The sequence below is a fragment of the Nothobranchius furzeri genome, chromosome 3 (assembly GCF_043380555.1).
Source record: "Nothobranchius furzeri strain GRZ-AD chromosome 3, NfurGRZ-RIMD1, whole genome shotgun sequence".
NCBI classification, from domain to species: Eukaryota; Metazoa; Chordata; class Actinopteri; order Cyprinodontiformes; family Nothobranchiidae; genus Nothobranchius; species Nothobranchius furzeri.
This window is the reverse complement of record NC_091743.1, coordinates 68,839,952-68,861,021: the sequence shown is the minus strand read 5'-3', so window position 1 is coordinate 68,861,021 and position 21,070 is coordinate 68,839,952. Positions and strand designations below refer to the sequence as shown.

The window sequence follows — 21,070 nt, the reverse complement described above, 5'->3', positions numbered from 1 at the left end:
GTAAACTGAGTGTTTTTATTAACATTAGACAATATAGTTCAGTTTTAAAAACTAAAATTATTTTCAGATTTCAGGCTTTAAGGGGTTAAAGGTCATGAAATAAGCAGACAAAGTTGTCCTTTCTGCTCTGGTGTGATTAAATACGTGGAGAAAAACAACTCAGCTGGAGTGAAGGTCACATGATTCCTCAGTGGAAAATTTCTGAGAGCAGGTTGATCCTGTCAGCACTATAGTTATTTCATGTAGAAAAGTTATTTTTAAAAATTAGTTCTTATTTTTGAACAAATTTGTCAGAATGAATAAAGAAATATCCTTTTTGTGCATCTAAACACACAAAAATGTATTTTCTTTATTTAGTTTTAAACCAGTCTGTGCAGCTTGTCTTTCTCTGTGAACTTTATACTAATAAATTACACAACAGTTCATCTCTGACTCAGTCTGAACATAAATCACTTCCTCCTGCAGCAGGGGAACTGAAATAGTTACCAAAATAAAGGACTACAGTGTGGTGTTTTGTGTGTGGTGATCTTACTTTATTAGCTACTTCTAATCATCTCAGTATTGGGCCCAATTTTACCAATTACCAGATTTATAAATTAAAAATAAAAATCACAAGTACAGTCGATCATATGAAAGTAAATAATTAACTTTGGCTATTTGACAAATATTTACCTCTTTTAAAACTTTTTTAACATTAAAGTGACCTTTTTAACAACTGCTAAGCATTTTTCAGTAATTCCTTAATTTGAGAAGTTGATCTAAGCTTTGAAACACAGATAAGACTAAATCCCTTCTGAAAAATTGAAAAGATCATTAGGTTTTCAGTATGAAATTGTCATAGAACAATATGACATTAATGTAAAAAAAGGTATTCTTCCGATTCCTTTGTTAATTTAGGATTTTTCTCTACTTCTGTCATGTTCTGTGTCCCTTTGTTCCCCAGCCCTCCAGTTCCCACTCCAGGTTCTCCTTTTGTGTTTCATGGCGCCCTCATGTGTCCTTTGTCTGCGTCTTTCCCCATGTGTCTCCTAATGTTTCTCCATCCCTCTCTGGATTCCCTTTTGTGTTCTCTTGGCGCCCTCATGTGTCCTTTGTCTGCATCTCTGTTGTGTGTCTTAAGTTATAGCCACAGCCTCTTGTTCCCCAGTTCATAGTTTGTGTGTCTCAGTATGTGTATGTGTTTGTGTGAGTTCTTCCCTTAGTCTTTAGGTTTAGTTCTGTGTTTTACATAGTGTTAGGTTTATCTGCCCTCCACTGGTTCTCTTCCCCATCCAGATAATTGTTGTCACCTGCCTTCCCTCCAGCCTCACTCCACACACCTGCTTCCTGTTTCCCTAATTGCTCCTCCCTGTCTATATAAGCCCTCCTTGTCTCTGTGTTCTTGTCGGTCCATTGTTGTTCTTGTCAGCCTCGTCTCGTTCCTGTTCCTAGCTTCTAGTGATTCCAGTGTTTTCCAGTGTTTCTAGTTCTCTGAAGTTTTTGATTACTCAGTTTAGATTTTTGGATTTTTTGGTTTGGGCTCCCTGCTTCTTGGACTACTCCTAATAAAGGATTTTATTTTCATCATCCACCTCCTGCCTCGTTCATCTGGTTTTCTGCATTTTTGGGTCCTAAAACATCCTACCACAAAACCTGACAACTTCTTTTTATGTCTGCTGATGAACACTAACAGCTTTCTATTTTAGATACAGCTAGTTTAAGCTTTGTATGAAAAGTGCTTTATGAATAAAGTTTTGACTGACTGAATGGTATCATCTGCATCAAATGGCACAATTCAGGGGTCTCATGTCCAGACAAAATCTAGAGAAACTCATTCATGCGTTCATTTCCAGCAGGCTGGACTATTGCAATGGTCTTTTGACTGGTCTTCCCAAAACAGCTGTGAAGCAACTGCAGCTTATTCAGAATGCTGCTGCTAGAGTCTTAACAAGAATCAACAGAGCAAGCACATCGCTCCTGTTCTTAAATCTCCACACTGGTTACCAGTAAACTACAGAATATATTTCAAAGTACTTTTACTAGTTTATGAATCACTCAGTAGCATGGGGCCAGAAAAAATATCAGATCTCCTTCAAGTATATATACCCAGCAGGGCTGTGAGATCCTCAGGAATTGGTAATCTGGTAGAACCCTGGGTCAGAACCAAACAGGGTGATGCTGCTTTTAGCTACTATGCTGCTCACAGATGGAATCAGCTTCCTCATGACCTTAACTTTGCCCCAACATAAAAACTTTTAATCCAAAATTAAAAACCTTCATGTTTTCATCAGCCTTTGAATAAATGTTCTTATGCTGCACCTTCTGCACTGCATTTGCTCACCTTTTAATCTTTAACCTTTTGTTTCTTTTTAATTTTTAAACAGTATTTTCTCTCATGTTGATTTTAATGTTCTTGCTAATCGAAAGCACGTTGAATTGCCTCTGTGTATGAAATGTGCTACATAAATAAAGCTGCCTGGTTAGTTGACTATATGAACGTTGATACTTTTATTTTGAAATCCGTAAAAACGGAAATAAAGTAAAAGCAATTTCTGGTGTCGTTAGCAGTGTTTTCGTTTCAGCCGCCACCGTGTACCGTGTTGACAACTACCTGGATGACAGCATGGAGAACACCGAGACAAACAGCCCCCCACCGCCGTTGCTTTTCTACTATAAAACAGGAACGCGCGGCGGGCAGAGACACCCGAACCGAGACCCAGCTGAGACAAACGGAACCTTCTCTACCTGGGAACCTGAGACTCCTGGATGTTAGCTAGCTGAACCGTCATGGGCGTCATCATCTCTCATGTTTTCTCCAGATTCGTCTCTAAGACCCCCGTTAGGATTTTAATGGGTGAGATTTTTATTGATCTTCTTTATCTAGTCGATTTTTCTACCTAAAACTAACTAGTTAACAGGAAAATAGTAGTTTATATTGTTATTATTATTATTATTATTATTATTATTATGTGGTGTAAGGGCAGGCATCATTAATAATTAATGTTTAAACAATAATTCTGCCCTGTCTTTTGGGTCCTATCCTCGGTTTGTTCCGTTCTTATCTGGCAAATAGGTCTTTAGTGAGTGTATTGGTGACTGCCTTTCCCTGCATTCCGTTAACCAGGGGGGTACCGCAGGGTTCTGTCTTGGGGCCCCTTCTGTTCCCCATCTATCTTCTCTCTTTGGGGCAGATTTTCAAACAGCATGGCATAGGCTACCATATTTACGCCGATTACTGTCAGGTATACGTAGCAATGAAAGGATTAAACACAGATTTAATAATCAAGAACTGTCTCTATGATGTGATGGGGTGGCTGGCAGCCAATTTCCTTAAAATTAATGAGTCGAAGACTGAGGCCATTCTTTTTGACACCAAAAACCAGTCTCGCACCTCTAGGATACCGAGTTTGGACCTCAAGAGGTGTGTTAACCAGCCTTGAAGTGAAATTGGATGCAGGGTTCACAATGGTCCCGCAGATCAATTTAGTTGTAAGGTTGTGTTTCTTTCAACTTCGTCTTTTAGCTCGCCCAAAGCGAATTTTAAAAAGGTTGCAGTTGGAGTCCATGAGACATGCCTTTATCACCTCTCACCTTCATTATACAAACTCGCCATTAGTTGCAACTTTGGCCCTGAATTGTTTGCAGATTGTGCAGAACACTGCATGATTTTTAACAAACACAGGCAGACATAGCCACATGACCCCAGTTTTGGTGCACCTTCATTGGCTACCCGTTGCGTTTAGGATAAAAATTAAGAATTTGGTTTTTGCTTACACAGCTTTGAATGGTCTGGCACCTGCGTACTTGTCAGACCTTCTCATGCCCAATGTGCCAGTGCGCTTGCTATGGTCAGCTGACCGCCTGCTACTCTGCACCCCGACAATGCACTACAAGAAACGGGGAGAGCGAGCCTTCGTTTATGTACCTCCCACTCTCTGGGGTGCACTCGCTGCTAGGGCTGCAGCTATCGAATATTTTTGTAATCGAGTACTCTATCGAATCTTTTTTTCGATTAATCGAGTACTCTAATAAATTACCCTTTTGTGTTTGTAAACCTTTATATCATATATTGATGAGCCAAGATGGCGCAGAGTATGGCTGCCTCGTCGCGAGCTCCACCAAGTTCCAACATTACACGCTCCATACTGTACATTAATGCCACTGTTTTGCACATACCAACCTCTGTACATTTTATATCTCTTATCTTATTGTTTACTTTATTCATTTGTATACTTAGATTAGCCATTTTATATTTTACTTGTTTTTACATTACTGTATTTTTGCACAACTCTGTTGCTGTGAAGCTCGCACACAAGAATTTCACTCGTATGTACTGTACCAGTGTACCTGCACATGTGACGTGACAATAAAAGTGATTTGATATCAAATAGCATGTTATAATTATGAAAGACCTCTTAAAATGAGCAAGCAATTGCCAGTTATTCTTCAAGTTTTATTCAAAATTAGTTTGCATAACTTCAGCACTTCAACTTTACTTCACAGTAAACAAATGCCTGTGCAAAAAATAAGTAAACAACCTGAGCCGATTTTCCCCTCATGCGAGAATCTGCTAGCCTGCAAGCCAGACAAAAACTAGGAGGATAACGCTGCGAGCGGCTGCGGCCCAAACAGAACCAGAACCGCTCATGGCGCAAACAGCTCGCCCCTGTTTCCCTATTAACACACGTCCGTTTTAATTTCTACACTTTTTTTCTCACACTAACAAGGATTGCCAAAAGCATGTTTGCTGTGGTTTTGTCAAATTATACTGATCACACAACATGTATTTACTTTCTTTCGTTTTCCTCCGCCACTCTCATAAATACCCGTGTCCTGCTGCAGAAACCCCGAGGGACAACAGACATCAATAACACAATAAAAAATCCGACGTGTTGTGTAAAAACTGCTATTTTTTAGCACATTTTAAGTCCGACGTGTTGCTACCAAACGTACGGTGTGAGCTGAAACTGAGTGCTACAAACGAAAAAGTCACAGTGTCTGCAGAATATATAGAAATACAGGCTAAAATGCACTATCTTGTAGAGGCTCCGAGTCCGCTTGCAGAAGTGACATTTACAGGTGCTGCAGCACGGAGGATGTGGTGTTGTGCTAGGCTAAATCCATTTTACTGTATTTATACTGGACTACGTTTTCACCTTACGACGTGAAAAATGGTCCCACAACTTTGACATTTTCTGTCTTTTTCGCCCTCCACCGGGGTCAACGTTGTCCGCCATGGCTTAAGAGAAAGTTAAGTTATATTCGCTACTCGCAGTCCAGTGGGCACGTGCGTCACTTATTTCGGTCCGGGTGAAACATGACCACGGGCGATTGCAAAGCCATGAATTAATTAAATATGAATTAAACGAATCCTCGAGGCAGAGAATTTGACTCGAGGATTTTTTGTACTCGAATTATTCGAGGTACTCGAGGAATCGTTTCAGCTCTACTCGCTGCACTCACTGTCAGTCAGTCACCATCCCTTGGTGTCTTCAAGTCACAGCTGAAGACACATTTCTACAATTTGGCTTTTAGATTGTGATTTTTTTTTTACTTGTTCATTGTGTGTTTTGCTGCTTTTATCTGTTTTTACTGACTGTTTTATTGGTGTTTTGATGTGCTTGTTTTTATGTTGGGAGGTGCTATGGTCAGCTCCCATGCTGTTTTTAAATGTGCCCTCTAAATAAAATTGGTATAGTAATTAATTTAACTTTTTATCTTACAAATATTTATATAAACATATTTTAATAACAAATTTTACTTTGAAGAGCTCCAGAAAGATAGTTATTGATCAAGATCATTATGAAATAATATTTTCCATTAACTAAATGCCTTATATGTTTACTTTTTTTCAAATTTTCCACCTATACTTTACATTTGAAAAGTCATTTTTTTATCTGTGTCTCTTTGGGGTTTCTGTTGACATGTGGATTGTGCGTCCGCCTTTTAGTTGTGTTCATTTGTGTGTTTGTTGCTGCAGTGGGTCTTGACGCAGCAGGCAAAACGACTCTCCTGTACAAATTGAAGCTGGCAGAGGTCGTCACCACTATCCCAACTATCGGTGAGTTTCTGTAACCTTCCTCAGATTTGTGATTATTAAATTCACAATTCTATAAGATGGAACCACGAATGTGTTTGTGTGGTCAGGGTTCAACGTGGAGACTGTGGAGTTTAAGAACATCAGTTTCACAGTTTGGGACGTTGGTGGTCAGACCATCATCAGACCTCTGTGGAGACATTATTACACCAACACACAGGTATGAAATTTCAAATTAAAATGCTTGTTGATGGAGGTCGGTCAGTTTTGGTTACTCTGGTGTGTTTATATTTAAAATATTCACAAAATATTGATTATATGTTTTTTTAAATGTATGTTTTTCTTCAGGGTTTGATTTTTGTGGTGGACAGCAACGACCCAGAGAGGATTAAAGAAGCTGCTGATGAGCTGCACAGGATGGTGAGGAACTCTTTCTACTAAATTCACATTTTTCTGTTTGGACATTTAAACATTTTTTATTTTAAATACATTTTCCAAAATGAATATTTTTCAAATCTCAATTTTTGAGTTTTTTTGTGAACCTAAACATGAACAAAGTCAGCTCAGTAAAGATTATGTTGCTGAAGTCTGCATTAGTTTTTTTTATTGTTGACCTACATTTATCATTACTCTTCAGCTGTAGGTGCATGTACTTGATATGGTATTTGTGTTATCGCCACCTGCTGACCAGGTGTGGTTACTTCAGCATTTGTTGAATATGTGAGATTTTGTTTAAAAAAAAAAATCAAAAACAAAATGAGAATCCGCATACTTCAATCTGCGATATAGGAGTTTATTGGTCAAGCTTTTGGTCAGAGATCTTCATCAGGAATTGACAACACGAGACAATTCCTGATGAAGGTCTCTGACCGAAAGCTTGACCAATAAACTCCTACATCGCAGATTGAAGTGTGCGGATTCTCATTTTGTTTATTCCACTTTTTGATCCAGCACCTTTTCCCAGATGAGCGGGGACTCCTTCTACTCAGTTTTTTTTTAAACAAAGTTATATGTGTTGTCATGTAGGAGGCCTTAGACTAGAATCAACTTTACTATTAAGATTGTATTCCTACAAGATAAATAAAATGATGAAGAAAATAAATCCTATTTTGTGACTTTGTTTTTGTGTGTTGCAGCTGGAGGAGGACGAGCTGACGGGGGTTCCTGTTCTGGTTTTTGCTAACAAACAGGATTTGCCTAGAGCCATGTCCATCAGTGACATCACAGATGCTCTGAGCCTATCAGGAGTCCCGCATCAGGTACGTAAAAACTGATGGTCGTCGTAGATGTTCTAAAGAAGCCTGATGTGGAGATGTGTTTGTTGAAAGATTTTTACAGTACATATAAAACAGAACTACAAACATGTCCTCCAGTGAGACTCACTGATGTATTTTTGTCCATTGGTGTGTCTGTGCAGTGGTTTGTCCAACCCTCCTGTGCCGTCAGAGGGAACGGACTGGTGGAAGGTCTGGACTGGCTCTCCAACCAAATCCTAAAGAGGTAGCAGCTGAGGTTCTGATTTACGTTGCTCAGGATGAGTCTTTAAACGCCTCGTTGTCCACGAATCCGGAAGGAGCCCAAACACTCACCTGAGCAGTTAGAAGGAAACCATGTGGGGAAAATGGTGAAGATATACTGCAGGGGTTTCTTACTTTATGATTTGTTGCTGTAACAGTACTTTAAGTCAGATTTTAATTTTATCCTTGCTGTTTGGTTCAAAGACCTGATTTTTTTTAAAGCAATGAAATAAAAACAGGAGAAAATGAAAAAACTGGACTTTTTTATGTACCATAACTGTCTTTGTGTCTGAGGCGTTATTTTAATTTCTTTTGTGTGTGTGTATTTGTCTTTCATTTTCTTTCTTAATGCATCAGGTTGAACTTTTATGAAAATGAGTATTTATTGTAAAAATGTTCAAATATTTTATAATAAAGTGGTTATTATGGTCAGATGTTTGATTTATTTTGAAAGAATGATGTTAAATTTAAACCTCAATGACTTAAATGGAGGTGGGGCTTGAATTGTAAAATAACATTGCTGTTAAAGTGGATTCCATATATACACGATGTTTGAAAGAGGTCAAAACATTCTAATTACCGTTTATTTTGATTTTATAAGTGACTGATTTTGACACCCTTGCTGATGTTGAATATCACATCTCAGTAGTTTTCAAACTGTTACAGCGAGTGGTCCAGGTGCTGAAACGAAACAGACAAGCAGCCTCAGAACATCAAGCTACCACCACCGTGCTTGAATGTTGGTGTGATGTTTTAAATGGTACGGTTGAATCCAGATGGAACGGGACACGGAGGAACACCACCCAGAAAGTCTTCAGGATGAAGATGTTCTGTGTAAAAGAAATGCACGACTTTGGGTTGTTTTTTTATCTTTTAGCCTGGTTTCAGATCGGTTCTGTAGAAGGGACAGCTGCAGGTGCAGTCTAGGTGTAGCTGGTGACACAGGATTTATCTTTATGATCTGCTTCATCACATTTAATTCATTATTTAAAAAGGACAACTTAATTTTTGCATAACAACAATGTATATGATCCTTTTTTAAATACACGCCCACTAAACAACTTCTGAAGTCCCTGTTTAAGAAAACGTTTAACACAAAAAATCAGCTGGTTTAAGTTAATGTTTTTAATCACCAAAGCCTTTTATTAATCATGACACTGGAACATCAATCACAAACATTTACACCATCAATCCCATTTCCTACATCAGTAAAGTGCAGCTCCATCACTTTTACACCTGCTTACAGCACGTAACCCCCCCCCCCCCCAAAAAAACCCAGCAACGAAAATAACAAACCAGCTAATCTTTACGCTTTTAAAACAATCTGTGGCTTTAAATTAGCTGAGAACATTTTTAAGTTTCTGATTAAAAAAAAAGAAGCATATTAGTTTGTTTTTCTACATATAATCTCCAAAAACCACCAGGGAGAGGCTAATTAGTTAATGAGACATTAGAAAAACATTAAACAATAATCTCATGTGAACAAACCAGATTATGGCATCAACAGGAACTCACAGGACTATTCCGTTGTTTTAACACTGGATATAGTTGAGTCGTTCTTCAAAATGTTGACAGAAAAAAAAGGACTTCGAAATAAACTTGTGGTTGTTTCACACCTCAGAGCAGCTTCTGACAGAACATGATCACCAATTAACATCTGTAATGACAAATTAAAAGCAGACGAAAACTTAAAAGGATAAAGTTTTTATAAGAAATTATATCTGCAATGATAAAAATGGGATTTATTTTAAGTCTGATAATTGTATTCTTGTCAGATTCCAACTTGTAACTTTTCTCAAGCAAACATAGCCGCTCAGGTGTGATCTTCCTGTAAACAATCCTCTTCAGTGCCTAGTTTTAAAACATTTTGGATGAATCTGTAGATTTCGGCCTTTTCTCGTTGTTCCTTCTACTCGTTTTAACAGCCAGTCTGAACATGGCGAGTTATTTATCAGCATCAGAAATGTTTCTGTTTATGAGTAACTAAATTTAGAAATGTAAACACAGATGCAGTCTCTGGAGCTTCTGTTATTCCTCAGCGGGCTTTTTTGTAATAAAATAGATTTTTTATTTATCTCTTGACATGAATCACAAAAACACTCAGATAAGATGCTCAAACCTGAAAAAAACAAACATCAAATTTGTTTAAAAGGTTTTACTTCTTAAATTTTCTTTCTGGGTGTTTCACAAGAAAGTAAAGTTTAGTGTAAAGAGATAAGATCTAAAAAAAAAACCAACTCTTTAACAAACACATTTTATTCTCAAAAAATATTCTGTGAGCTCCTTGTTAGGTTTCTTTCATTTCCACTCGTGTGTTTGATAAGTCAGAAAACCTTAGCAACTAAGTGGTTTTATAAACAAATTCTGAAGGTTCAAACAAAAATATACACTAAAATAAACAAAAATGTAACTTATAGGTTACAACCAGAGAAAAAGTTGTGGCAGTGAGGCAGGGCGGAAGGTAAAATGTCAGCGTGAAATATAAAAGACAAAAACCCGTCTGTGAAAACTTAAATGTGTGAATTTGTGCCTGAAACTTCAACAGGAAGAAGAAGGAGCAAGATTTTCACACTTCAGTGTCTAAAACCAAGAGACAATGAAGATTTTGTTAGAAACATTCTGATTATTTTAATCATCAGTGTGGATGTTTCCTAATGAGGTTTAACTCAAATGTAAAATAAAAAAGGGAAGCTAATGACGACATCATCAGGACCAAAGCTCATCCTCAGAAGTCATGACAGGAAGGCCTCTTCAAAATAAAACCAGATAATTTCTCCCGCCACTCCGCGGGATCTTGGTGGTTCCGTAGCTTTCTGCTGAAGTGCCTTTGAGCAAGAGCTGATGCTATTCAAACCACCTCCTCCCATTTCCCTCCTACTTGTTTTACTATTCTCCATTATTTTGTTAGTAGTTAATACAAAATAAACAAAAAACTGAAACTGCTGAATTAAAATATTTTTGTTTTTGTTGTGAAGTTGGTATAAAAGCAGCATTTATTTTTTGCACACAAAAAAAAAGCATGTCCTTGTTTCTTCCTCTTACAGTGAGGGTGCATTAGGTTTAGCCTCCATCACAAACTGCAGAGTCCAGCAGAGACAGCAGAGCAGCCTTTGTTATTCCCAGTCAGCCCGAGCGAGCTGGTTATCCCATTCCTGAGCTGCTATCTCGCTTGAGAGCCAAAAACTCAAAATCCTCTTGGAGTCGTTAGGCTTCGGACTCACCCCTCTTCTTCCCCTCCTCCCCGGGGTCGCTCTCCTCTGATTGGCTGCTGCTGAGAACCAAAAACTGTCCATCAGAAGCAGGGGGGTTTGCAGGACGACTTGAGGCGGCAATCAGGCGACTCTGCTCCTCTAGATCCTGCGGGCCAGACAAAGATGATAAACATGTTCTCCTCATGACCTCCTCATGAGCAGGTTTAGTCTGAACGTCACCTTTTCTATTTGTCTTTGCTTGCTGAGTTCTTCCTTTTGTTTCTCTTTGGCCTTGTCTTGCTCCTTCTTCTTCTCCACTGCTTTACGGTCCTACACGACAACAAAAACAACACCTCCTCAATAAACACGCATCCCTGAGGAGCACCCGCTGGATTTCACAGTAAGAAGCTCCGACTGGGCCTCACCATCTCTGAGTGGAAGGCGATCTGTGTGGCCAAACCGATGCTGTCACAGATCTGAAACGTGTGAGAAACAAAGATGGGTCAGACACATACGTAACGCTGAGTCAGACCGAGTCAAACAGAAACACAACCTTCTCTCCATCGTTGTTGGACTCGAAGATGTAGCAGACGGCTCGACCGTCACCCCGCTCGCCCGCCGCCTGCAGAACAAAACCAAACAGCCTCTTGTTGTCCTGATGGGACGAACACTGGACCACGCTGGACAGCGGGAACTACAGCAGGACAGAAAATACAGTCGGCAAAGACACAATGGATGGGGAAGCCTTTGAATATGAAACCTAGTATGATCTTACCCTGAGTCGGGTGACCTGAGTCTGAGGATCGATCAGTCTGAAAAACATAAACAGCTGTTTACTTTGGAGGATAAAACCAGTTAGCACTGGGAAACTGTGAATGAATCAGGCTGATATTAGTAAAATAACCTCTAGGGGGTGCTGGTGGAGCCAAAGAGTTCTGATTTCAAGTTCAAAATAGTCACACTTGAGTTAATTAACACAGTAAAGCTAATGGAGCTGTGGTTCCTACTTGAGGCAGTCGCAGGTGACCAGCAGGTGTGACTCGGTCATCCTGAAGATGTTGTGGATTGCCCTCGCCGCCAAGATCTGCCTCATGGTCTCTGGGATGACTTCTGTTGACTCGGCAGATCTCACCTCCATGGATCCGAGGAAACGAACGATGAAGAGCTGGTGGAGAATCGAGTCTGGACCAGACACCCACCGGGTTAGTTCTAGTTTAATCTGATTAATGCTGCATTTGGGTTTTTAATGTCCACTCTAATAATCCTGATAAATATTGTATCTAATCATATCCTGCTGACAAAAAAGAACATCAGAACAGAATATACCTTCACTTTCCTCAGGCGAGTTTTCTCCCGACTCTCCAAATGGGTTACTCCTTCTGTGGACACGCACGAACCAGTCACCCTTGCATCATTCCCACCACAAAACCACAAACTAAACTCAGAACCAAACATCTGAGCCAACACCAGCTAACAAGGAAGATGCTAATTTACTAGAAATAACCTAAATGTATTAAACCCCAGACTTCCTTTCACCCACCTGCCGGGCTGCGCTGCCGTCTTGTTCTGCCCTGAGATCTCTTCGCTGACGGGGGAGATTATGTCAAACTGTATAGGCGTTTCCGGGGCAACCAGAGCATCCAGTGAGAGCACAGAAAGAGCGGGAGATGGCTCAGATCCCACAGAGCTAATGCTGCTGGCTCGGCCTGTTCGTCCTTTGCTATAACGGAGACGAAACAACTTGGATGATCTGACTGGCCACCAGGTGGCAATAGTAAGGTGGGCTTTGGCTGCTGCTCCTACCTGCAGGGCCTCATGCTCTCGTGTCGCTGTTGGAACGATGGCGAAGGCGTCACTGCTTCAAGAGCGGTTTGGTTGACTCGGGCCGCCAGCTCCTACCAAGGACAAATCAGATTAATTCAGCATCCAAGTATCTGCTAGGGCTAACTTCTATCAATACTCCCTCTAAATCGCAACCACGAACCAGCAGAAGTATGGCGGTGATCTACAGACACCCCTGATGTTATCTCTTCATGCTATTCTTGCTTATTATCACATGAATACATTAAATCTTACTCTTAAACTATAGCTAAACATGTTATTCTCATGTAAAATGTACCACATTGATGTATAAAGTGCATCAATAGAAAACGTAGCGTTCACACGTGTGGATGTTTGTTTTGCTGTTGTAGATGTAATTTCAGCCAAGTGGACACACACCTCTGCGTTTTCACTCAGGTAGATCCTCCTGGAGATGTTGTTGATGGTGGCGATCCACTGTTGGAGCAGAGATCCAGTGTGAGGAAACAACAACAATCAACACAGAGACAATGACAACAGCGAAACATCTCACCTCCTCACATTCCCTCCTGCTCTCCGCCTGCAGAGTCACCACTCTGATCCAAAGCAACGAGAAAAGATCAAACCCCAGAAATCCAAAACCTCAAAGGCAACAGAAGACACCAAGAAAACTCACTTTTTGCCATCAAAGGAAGTGACCTGAAAGCAGAACCGGCGGTCATCTGAGTCGACGGCCATGACCGAGCAGTTGTCGAGGTCTGTGACCAGTCCCCCCGCAACCTCGCCTCGACCCTGCTGCATCAGGTTCCCTCCCTGAGTGAAGAAGTATTGACGTTCCCAGGATGACGACACCAGGCCGGTCTTACTGCCACCCAAGAGCCACAACACAGTTAGACTTGTAAATAAATCGTTCACAAAGACAGAACTAAAATCCTTTAATATCATTGGTCTGATTTGTCTGTTATTGACAGAATTATTTAAAAAATTATAAGAGACATTTAAGAAATGAAAGAGTTCTTATCTATAGCAGAAAAATGACAATAATGAAATCAGAAATAAAACTGCGATCCTGCACAGAACAGGATCTAAAGTCTCCAAATACTAACAAACTGTTGCTTTAAAAGACTCTTAAATAAATGTACAAATACACTTTATCACACGATCAAATTTTTATCAATTCATATTTAACAAGGTTTAAATAGACAAAAAAAAACATTTTGCAGCTCACTCACTTGCGAATGTAGAGATATCCCTGCTTCCTAGTTAGGCTGCGGACAACAGGTGAGTGGGCGGGGTCAGGGTCGCATGGTGTATACAGAGGATCACATGACCTTTCCATCTGCTGGATGGTCTGCTGCATCTGGCCCACTTCTTCCTCCATCTCCCGACGTACACTACACACACACATATTTATTTCTGACACTTTGGTTTTTATAAGAAACTTTTCTGAGAGGTTAAAGGTCAGTTGGACGCCTACTTCTGGACGCTGGTTCCTATCGTTCCCAGGAAGTCCTCCCACTGCTGGGTGAGATTTTCTGAGCCCAGCTTAAAGAAACTGATCTGCACAGATTAAAGACACGCCAGTAGGCAGATTATTCATTCCGCCCCGCAAGTGAGCTCTCCCTATGGGTTGTGGCCTTATTACCGGTATATATAATCACATACACAGGAATCAGGATGAAATTTCACTCTTTTGCGAAAAAAAAGTTTCATAGGGAGGTAAATAAACACTCGTGTTGAATTATGGTTTCAAAACTGGTTGTTTTTTCTGACTTCTCCGGTTTAAATGAGTGTGTGTGTGTGTGTGTACCTGAGCCTGCATGTAGCCCAGCAGCGGCTCCAGCAGCGCCGTCTTCTTCTTGTACTGCAGCGTGTTCAGAGCACAGAAGTAGTGCATCATGGTCTGGTGCTGTTTCTTGCGGGAGGTGTAGAGGTCCTCCACCAACTCCGACCGCACCTGCAACAACAGCATGGTCCTCATATTTCAGGAAGACGGATAACATTATTATTTGCTGAGATAATCTTGTTTAGTAACGATAATCATGTTGCTTTCAGGTAGCTGAACCTTGGGAGAAACCTGAACCTTGAATCAAACGTGGGAAGGTCAGGAACCCCTCATCACTTCCCTCCTTTAATCCCTTTGAAATGTAGGTTTTACGTCTGTGTTGGAAGGTTTTTATAAAAACTATCTAAAAGAACTTGTTAGGCAGAAACTGAATTTGAGTGGAAGCAACACGATGGTATACGGTAACATTGAAGGGTAGGTTGGATAATTCACAAACACATAGAAATGGGTTCTATTGGCAAATAATAGTAAAATTTTTCTTTGAATTTTATAAAAATAACTTTAAATTCAAATAAAAGTTTATTTTTATTCTTTAAACATGCTTAAAAAGATGTTTTGTGTTAAATTCTGACAACGTGTGTAAAAACATCACTTATTTAAATGAAAACGTCAGGGAGAACACATTTATATATGTTTTTTTTATTTAAATAAATTATAAATCCAACTTCCCCACCTTTTCGTTGTCCTTCCTCTTAGACAGGCGACTGTATCGGTTAATGGCTGTGTCATGATCTGCAGTAAAAAAGTAAACACTTTCATTTCCACTTTTACCTTTTAGATTAAAGTCATGACTTTAGGCTCCATAAACGTGAACGCAATTACTCCATAAAGGGATAATTGGGAGAATCCCACAGACATGTTTAAACAAGAGCAGGATGACCTCAGCTGGTGAAAGTTGTTTAAACTATATTGTATAAAGTAATTCCTGTGAGGAAAATGTTGAATAATACATAGTTAAATAATTCTAAAGTAACATTTCATCCATTTATCAAAGGTGTGGAACACTGATTTATTTTATACATTTGCAGTGGTCTCTAGAAGGAATTAATACCTTGGAAGTCTTACTCTAAGGAAAAAAGCACCTGTGTGCCCTTTTCAGGAACTAGAAGTGAGCCACATCACCTGAGCTGAACACAGCAGGATCTACAGTGGTGTGAAAAACTATTTGCCCCCTTCCTGATTTCTTATTCTTTTGCATGTTTGTCACACAAAATGTTTCTGATCATCAAACACATTTAACCATTAGTCAAAGATAACACAAGTAAACACAAAATGCAGTTTTGAAATGATGGTTTTTATTATTTAGGGAGAGAACAAAATCCAAACCTTCATTGCCCTGTGTGAATAAGTAATTGTGTTAGATGGAAGTGTCCATGAATGTTTAGTGACAGTGTGACGTAGATCTGTCAGGATTTTCTAATCCTAGAGTTTCACCGTCTGTTTTCTACCAGAAGCCAAAGCAGGAGATAGGTGTAGGGGACTAATTTCATGTTCAGCCTGCATTATAATGACAAATAACCATTAAAAATGGTTTTCAGTGTTCCACACCTTTAAAGGAAACACTAAGTGGGACTATGTTTAACATAAACTGAGGTTGCCGTGTTGGATCAGTCAAAGAAGAGATGACCTCTGGGACTTCTGGGAGAGTGAGAAGACACAAACAGATGAACTCACCATCACTGGCTATCTGGAAGACTTCTTTCAGGGTCAGGATCTCTGAAGTGAAAGAAAAAATGCATAAGGGATCTTTTTCTTTTTTTTCCCTTTTTCTGCCATGTTGGCTTCTGTCTATTTTTCACAACCTTAACACAAATGATGTAACCATAGTTGTTTTTTAAATCATCTTCCAACAGTAATGTTTAAACTCCTCTATGCTTTTCCCTGATCTAATATGGAATGCAAACCAAAACACAAACCAGGTTTCTAAATCTGCCAAAAGACCTCCAGGAGCAAAAATAGCTCCTCTGACAAGCGTGATGCTAATGCTAACATGCTAATAAAACTCAACAGTGCCTGTAGCAGGTGGCTCCTACCCTTCAGGTCTCTCTCTTTAAACTGGGTGATTGGAAACATCATCGCATCGGCAAGTTGGGTGGACAGGACGGCGTGACAGGAACTCAGCTAGAAAGAGATGCCAAGTTAGAAAAGACCAGTCTTAAAGCCAAACCGTGATGTCATGAGACACACGCTCTCTCACCTCATCAATAACTTTTGCAAACTGCTGCAGAGTGGAGCTCATCACCTCATCGTCGCCCCCAAGAGGAAAACGCTATGGACCACAGAATGATGCGATAAATAAACCGCTATGAGGCTAACAATGAATGCACAGCTGAGAAACAGTAAACTAGGACATACACGGGAGATTTGTGTGGCATAACAGTCGAGGCAGATGTCTATTCTCCTTCATCGGTAAGGCTGGACAAAGGTGTCTGACACCTAGTGTTTTGTTGGTTTTGTTCTAAAACTGTTTAGGATCAACATCAAAGTCCTGAGCAGGTTGGTGCCACTGGAAATGTTTCGTTTTCAGACTTAAAGAGTTCAAAATAAGCTGCAAAAAAATAGAAAAGAAGCTCTTTTTTTTAGCATACCCCAACACATCTCATTCCTTATAATCCAACAGAGCGAGTGAGACTTAAAGAGGCTTTTACACACCTCGGAGCCTGTGGTTTAGGACTGCAGTGCGCAGGCTGTGGTTATAAAGCTAATATAAGAGTCCTAATGGATGGTGATGAGAGTAATGGAGTTGATGGCCTGGTTCTGGACGGTTGGTACGTTTACACATACCCAACATTAGAAAGTCCTTTTGTATCCACATGACTCATCAGACAAGACCATCTCCCACTGTTTCATCACCCAGTGTTTTCTGACACATTTGTGCAACAGAAGCTCAGAAATGCCTTCAGTCTCCATGTGCAACAGTGACCATGAGTCATTTCCATCTCCATCCCATAAACTGCAGTTGTGAAGGGGGATTTGATACAGAGATTTTACAGACATCATCACAATTATCTTAAATACGTACAATTATACTATTAATTTTCCATTTCAACAATTTGTTTAAAATTAAGAATGATGAAACAAAAATGACCAATGGTAGTTAAAAAAAACTTTTATCATAACATTTTAAGCACAGCTCTTGTATTTTTATATTATAATAATTCATGTAATTTTTATGTACTTTATTTGCGTTCAAAATTACTTTGAAAAATGCTCTACAAACAAGTTTTATTATCGGTTACCGAAGGCGTTGTCCAGCGTTATGAGTGCACTACGGTTTGGGGACCAGCAGAAAGTTTATACCTGTTTATCGTACTCCTTCAGCAGTCTGGAGGTCAGATGTGTCGCAGCACTTAGTTCATTCTGGGAAGAAAAAAAAAAGACAAGCTCGAGACACCTGATCTACATTGAAAACAACTCTGCTAATTCTAGGAACTCAATTTTAAAGACAAGATAAGATTTTAGCAAGATGCATGTGTATACCTGGGCATCATAAATCCTCTGCATGGCCTCATACAGCTGTGTACAGTAGTTGGCCATGGCAGCAGTGTCCTCCTCAAACACCCCCAGCAAAGAGCGAGTCTACATGCAAAAAGCAGGTAACACAGGTGGAAAATATGTCCACACCTTTTGATAAAATCTAATCTGTAAAGGCCCAAGTGATCCTTAGAGTAAAAACAAAAACCTGACCTACTATCTATGCAAATCCACGACCTCACCTGCTTGCGTCCTGTCCCCAAAGTCTAACTGTAGATACAGGGTGTGTCCTAACAGTAGTAGATACTTTTTATACTCAGCAGACGCAAATGATCCAGACAGTTTTAACAAATGTATTGGCAGATGGCAGATAGAATAAACGAATATAAAAACACGATACGGTCCAAGAAGCAAGGAGCTCAATGTAAACCATTTTATGAAAACTGTGGCAGCACCCACCCAGATTTGTAGAATAAAAGATAGAAATTAGATGTATTCTACTAAGGTAGTGCCAAACATTACCGATTAGGTGTTTGGTGACTTATAACTAATTAACTGACTGATTAAAGTGAAAGCTTATTATAACTTAAAGCATGATACAATTTTTAATCACTAATGATCAAAAACACCCATATTTAGCTGATCATATATTGATGAATTTACCTGGTGGAACAAACTAAAACTTCTTTCAATGTTTCTCAAGATATGTGTCAAATCACCATGATCATCATCAACAACAACAATGCTTGTTCCAGCTGTATATCGCAAAGGCCACGCCCCAATTTGTGATGTCAACAGCAGGTGTTCTCCCGGATTTCCTGCAGGTATAGTAACACTAACACACTGCTTTTGGCAATCTCGTTCAACTATAACAAATATCTGACACTAATGTTTGACCGTGGGATTGTTGCTGCTGGATGTAGAGGAATGATTAGCAACGCGGCTAGGGAAGTAGTCATTAACGAGTTCATTTATCAAAACTTGACAGTGCAATCGCGTCTGAACTTGTATTGATAAGACATGTTAGCAAATGTAAGCCCGGCTGAATCCACCATTGCTAAAAGATCGTTAGCAGCTGTAACTTGCCTCCACTCCGCTAGATGTTGGAAAACAGTTAGCCTAGCTGGTGGCTAACGCTAGCATGCTACTGAGGACTCTGGGAAAAACAAGTTACCTGCGGGCTATCCTCCAGCGCCTCCTCCAACGGGAGCTTTTCTATCCCGGGCATAGTTGTGACTAGTGTCTTGCTAATTAGTGCGAGCAGATGGAAAAAACGCACAACAAATCGGCCTGACTACTCCCACTCAAGATTTCTGGTTCCACGAATTCACAACACCCAAAATCAGCTCCTCCCCCTGGTGCTTTTGCCCCGCCCTTTTAGTTAATATTGATTGGCTAAATGGCATTTACCTGGCTGTGATTGGCTAGTTCTTTAAATGGGTAAAGCGCCTGTGAGATCAGTGTTTTGTCCGTGAAGAACCTTTATTAGTGTTAGTATTGCTAGGCACCAGAAACAGTGATTTATTACAGTACAACAAACAGCTGGGAAAAAGCGTAGATGTATATTAATTTAATGACGTGCACGAATAGGAGGTTTCAAATATCCCCCAACCTAAAGGAACTGCCTGTGTCTTTTAGGTTCAAGATTTTGGTTCTGGTTTTCAGAGCCCTGCATGGACAAGCTCCCTCCTACATTGGAGAACTGATCCAACCCTACACCCCTGTGCGGGCTCTGACGAGTGGGGATCTTAATCTGTTCCTCGCACTTACTATCGCACTAGAGGTGACCGCTCATTTGAAGCTGTAGCTCCTAAGCTCTGGAATAACCTACCCCTCACTCTGCGTTCTGTTGACAAGAACAAGAGTGAGCTCATTTATTTGTTCAGGCATTCTTCTAGTTATTTTAGGGCTGTAATGTTTCCTGTGTGGTCTTGGACTTTGTTTATTGCTACTCATGATAATTAATATAATGAAATGCTTTCATTAATCTGTGCTCAATGATGAAGTTGAAATTAATATTATGATTATGATTACACTGATTGATTGCATGTTTATTTGACAAGGTCATAATCATTTGCACTCACACAAGAACAAAGTAAGGTAAAGTTAAACCCATGACACATAAATAGTCTTTTACCCAGATCAGAGCACCCGGTATCAAAGAAGGCGTGTCTCCGAGATTCTTGGTAATATTCCTCAAACTTGTCAACCTCTGGTTGGCTACACAATCATAACATGAGAACATTAAAACCAGATTACTCAGGTTTTTCCTCCAGTTCTTGAGTAAGTGTCAGACTGGCCATCTGAAAGCAACATCTCATTAACCACCAAAGCTTTTGACACATCGTCAAAACCTTTTTGCACCTGCAAAGCTGATACAACAAAACAGTTCCTGAAGAACAAGCTGATGCACAGAACAGCTGATTTGTTCAATTCCTTAAGAGTTATTCCTGAGACGCAAACTAGTTCCAACTGTCGTTACCTGGAGATGACTCTGGACAGACCTGGTTGTACGGACTTCGGTACCTGGGGGCCTCTGACCCCCCTGACATCTCGGATCCAAAAAGGGCATTTCCACTTGGGTACGTAGAACACAGTGAGATTGCGTCTGATGTGGTTTTGATAATAATCAACTTCATAGCTTAACGCAAACCAAATTCTTTTACATCCAGAACTCAGCTCTCCTAGATACGGAAGTTCTGATAACATCACATTCACATATGGGTTCATACATCACATCTAGTTCCATCCATCACAGTAAATGTAGGTTAACTTGTCATGTTTTAATTGTTGGTAAAATAAATTCTTACTTTTATAAACCTGACTCTTTTCTGAATCAAAACGAAGTGTGTACAATCCCCTAATAAATAAAGAATCCTACAATCTTCTGATTAACGCACAATAAAGACCAGGTAGGGTGATATTCTATATTTAGATAGCGTATCCCAGCTTATTGGTCATAAGTAGAGGTAATATATATATATATATATATATATATATATATATATATATATATATATATATATATATATATATATATATAGCTCTTAAAGCACTCAATTTACCAAACCCTACAATGACAATATTGAGTTTTTGAAAACATTGAAATATTTAAAGATAATATTTCTAAAGCACACATGGATTTGTTGAGACCAGGCAGACTTACTTTTTTTAGTAGCAAAATGGATGCTCTAATCACTGTTTGCTTTGTTAAAAAACTAAAATG

At 39.7% G+C, this 21,070-nt stretch overlaps 2 protein-coding genes across 2 annotated transcripts; one reads left to right on the top strand and one right to left on the bottom strand.

Moving 5' to 3' along the window:
- Positions 1-2,554: 2,554 nt before the first annotated feature.
- On the top strand, positions 2,555-7,965 carry LOC107385078 (ADP-ribosylation factor 4). The gene is made up of 6 exons (XM_015958694.3): positions 2,555-2,833; positions 5,960-6,040; positions 6,127-6,236; positions 6,365-6,436; positions 7,153-7,275; positions 7,434-7,965. The coding sequence occupies exons 1-6, from the start codon at positions 2,767-2,769 to the stop codon at positions 7,518-7,520; spliced, it is 540 nt and encodes a 179-aa protein (XP_015814180.1). The 5' UTR covers positions 2,555-2,766; the 3' UTR covers positions 7,521-7,965.
- Positions 7,966-10,507: 2,542 nt separating this feature from the next.
- appl1 (adaptor protein, phosphotyrosine interaction, PH domain and leucine zipper containing 1) lies at positions 10,508-19,198 on the bottom strand. The gene is made up of 22 exons (XM_015958690.3): positions 19,019-19,198; positions 17,851-17,949; positions 17,671-17,730; positions 16,568-16,639; positions 16,404-16,491; positions 16,045-16,086; positions 15,044-15,102; positions 14,335-14,481; positions 14,002-14,084; positions 13,757-13,918; positions 13,201-13,389; positions 13,078-13,120; positions 12,945-13,001; positions 12,528-12,619; positions 12,265-12,444; positions 12,051-12,103; positions 11,732-11,906; positions 11,500-11,536; positions 11,278-11,418; positions 11,150-11,200; positions 10,965-11,054; positions 10,508-10,890 (listed from the first exon to the last, which is right to left on the bottom strand). The coding sequence occupies exons 1-22, from the start codon at positions 19,070-19,072 to the stop codon at positions 10,738-10,740; spliced, it is 2,127 nt and encodes a 708-aa protein (XP_015814176.3). The 5' UTR covers positions 19,073-19,198; the 3' UTR covers positions 10,508-10,737.
- Between the last annotated feature and the right edge of the window lie 1,872 nt (positions 19,199-21,070).

What these genes read in the sequence shown, in the direction of transcription:
- LOC107385078 (XM_015958694.3), top strand. Translation starts at nt 2,767, where the DNA reads ATGGGCGTCATCATCTCTCATGTTTTCTCCAGATTCGTCTCTAAGACC. An exon ending in CCCCGTTAGGATTTTAATGG is followed by an intron (nt 2,834 to 5,959) that starts GTGAGATTTTTA and finishes TTGTTGCTGCAG; the next exon opens with TGGGTCTTGACGCAGCAGGC. An exon ending in CTGATGAGCTGCACAGGATG is followed by an intron (nt 6,437 to 7,152) that starts GTGAGGAACTCT and finishes TGTGTGTTGCAG; the next exon opens with CTGGAGGAGGACGAGCTGAC.
- appl1 (XM_015958690.3), bottom strand. Translation starts at nt 19,072, where the DNA reads ATGCCCGGGATAGAAAAGCTCCCGTTGGAGGAGGCGCTGGAGGATAGC. An exon ending in TTGCAAAAGTTATTGATGAG is followed by an intron (nt 16,492 to 16,567) that starts GTGAGAGAGCGT and finishes ATCTCTTTCTAG; the next exon opens with CTGAGTTCCTGTCACGCCGT. An exon ending in CTCAGGTCACCCGACTCAGG is followed by an intron (nt 11,419 to 11,499) that starts GTAAGATCATAC and finishes GTCCTGCTGTAG; the next exon opens with TTCCCGCTGTCCAGCGTGGT.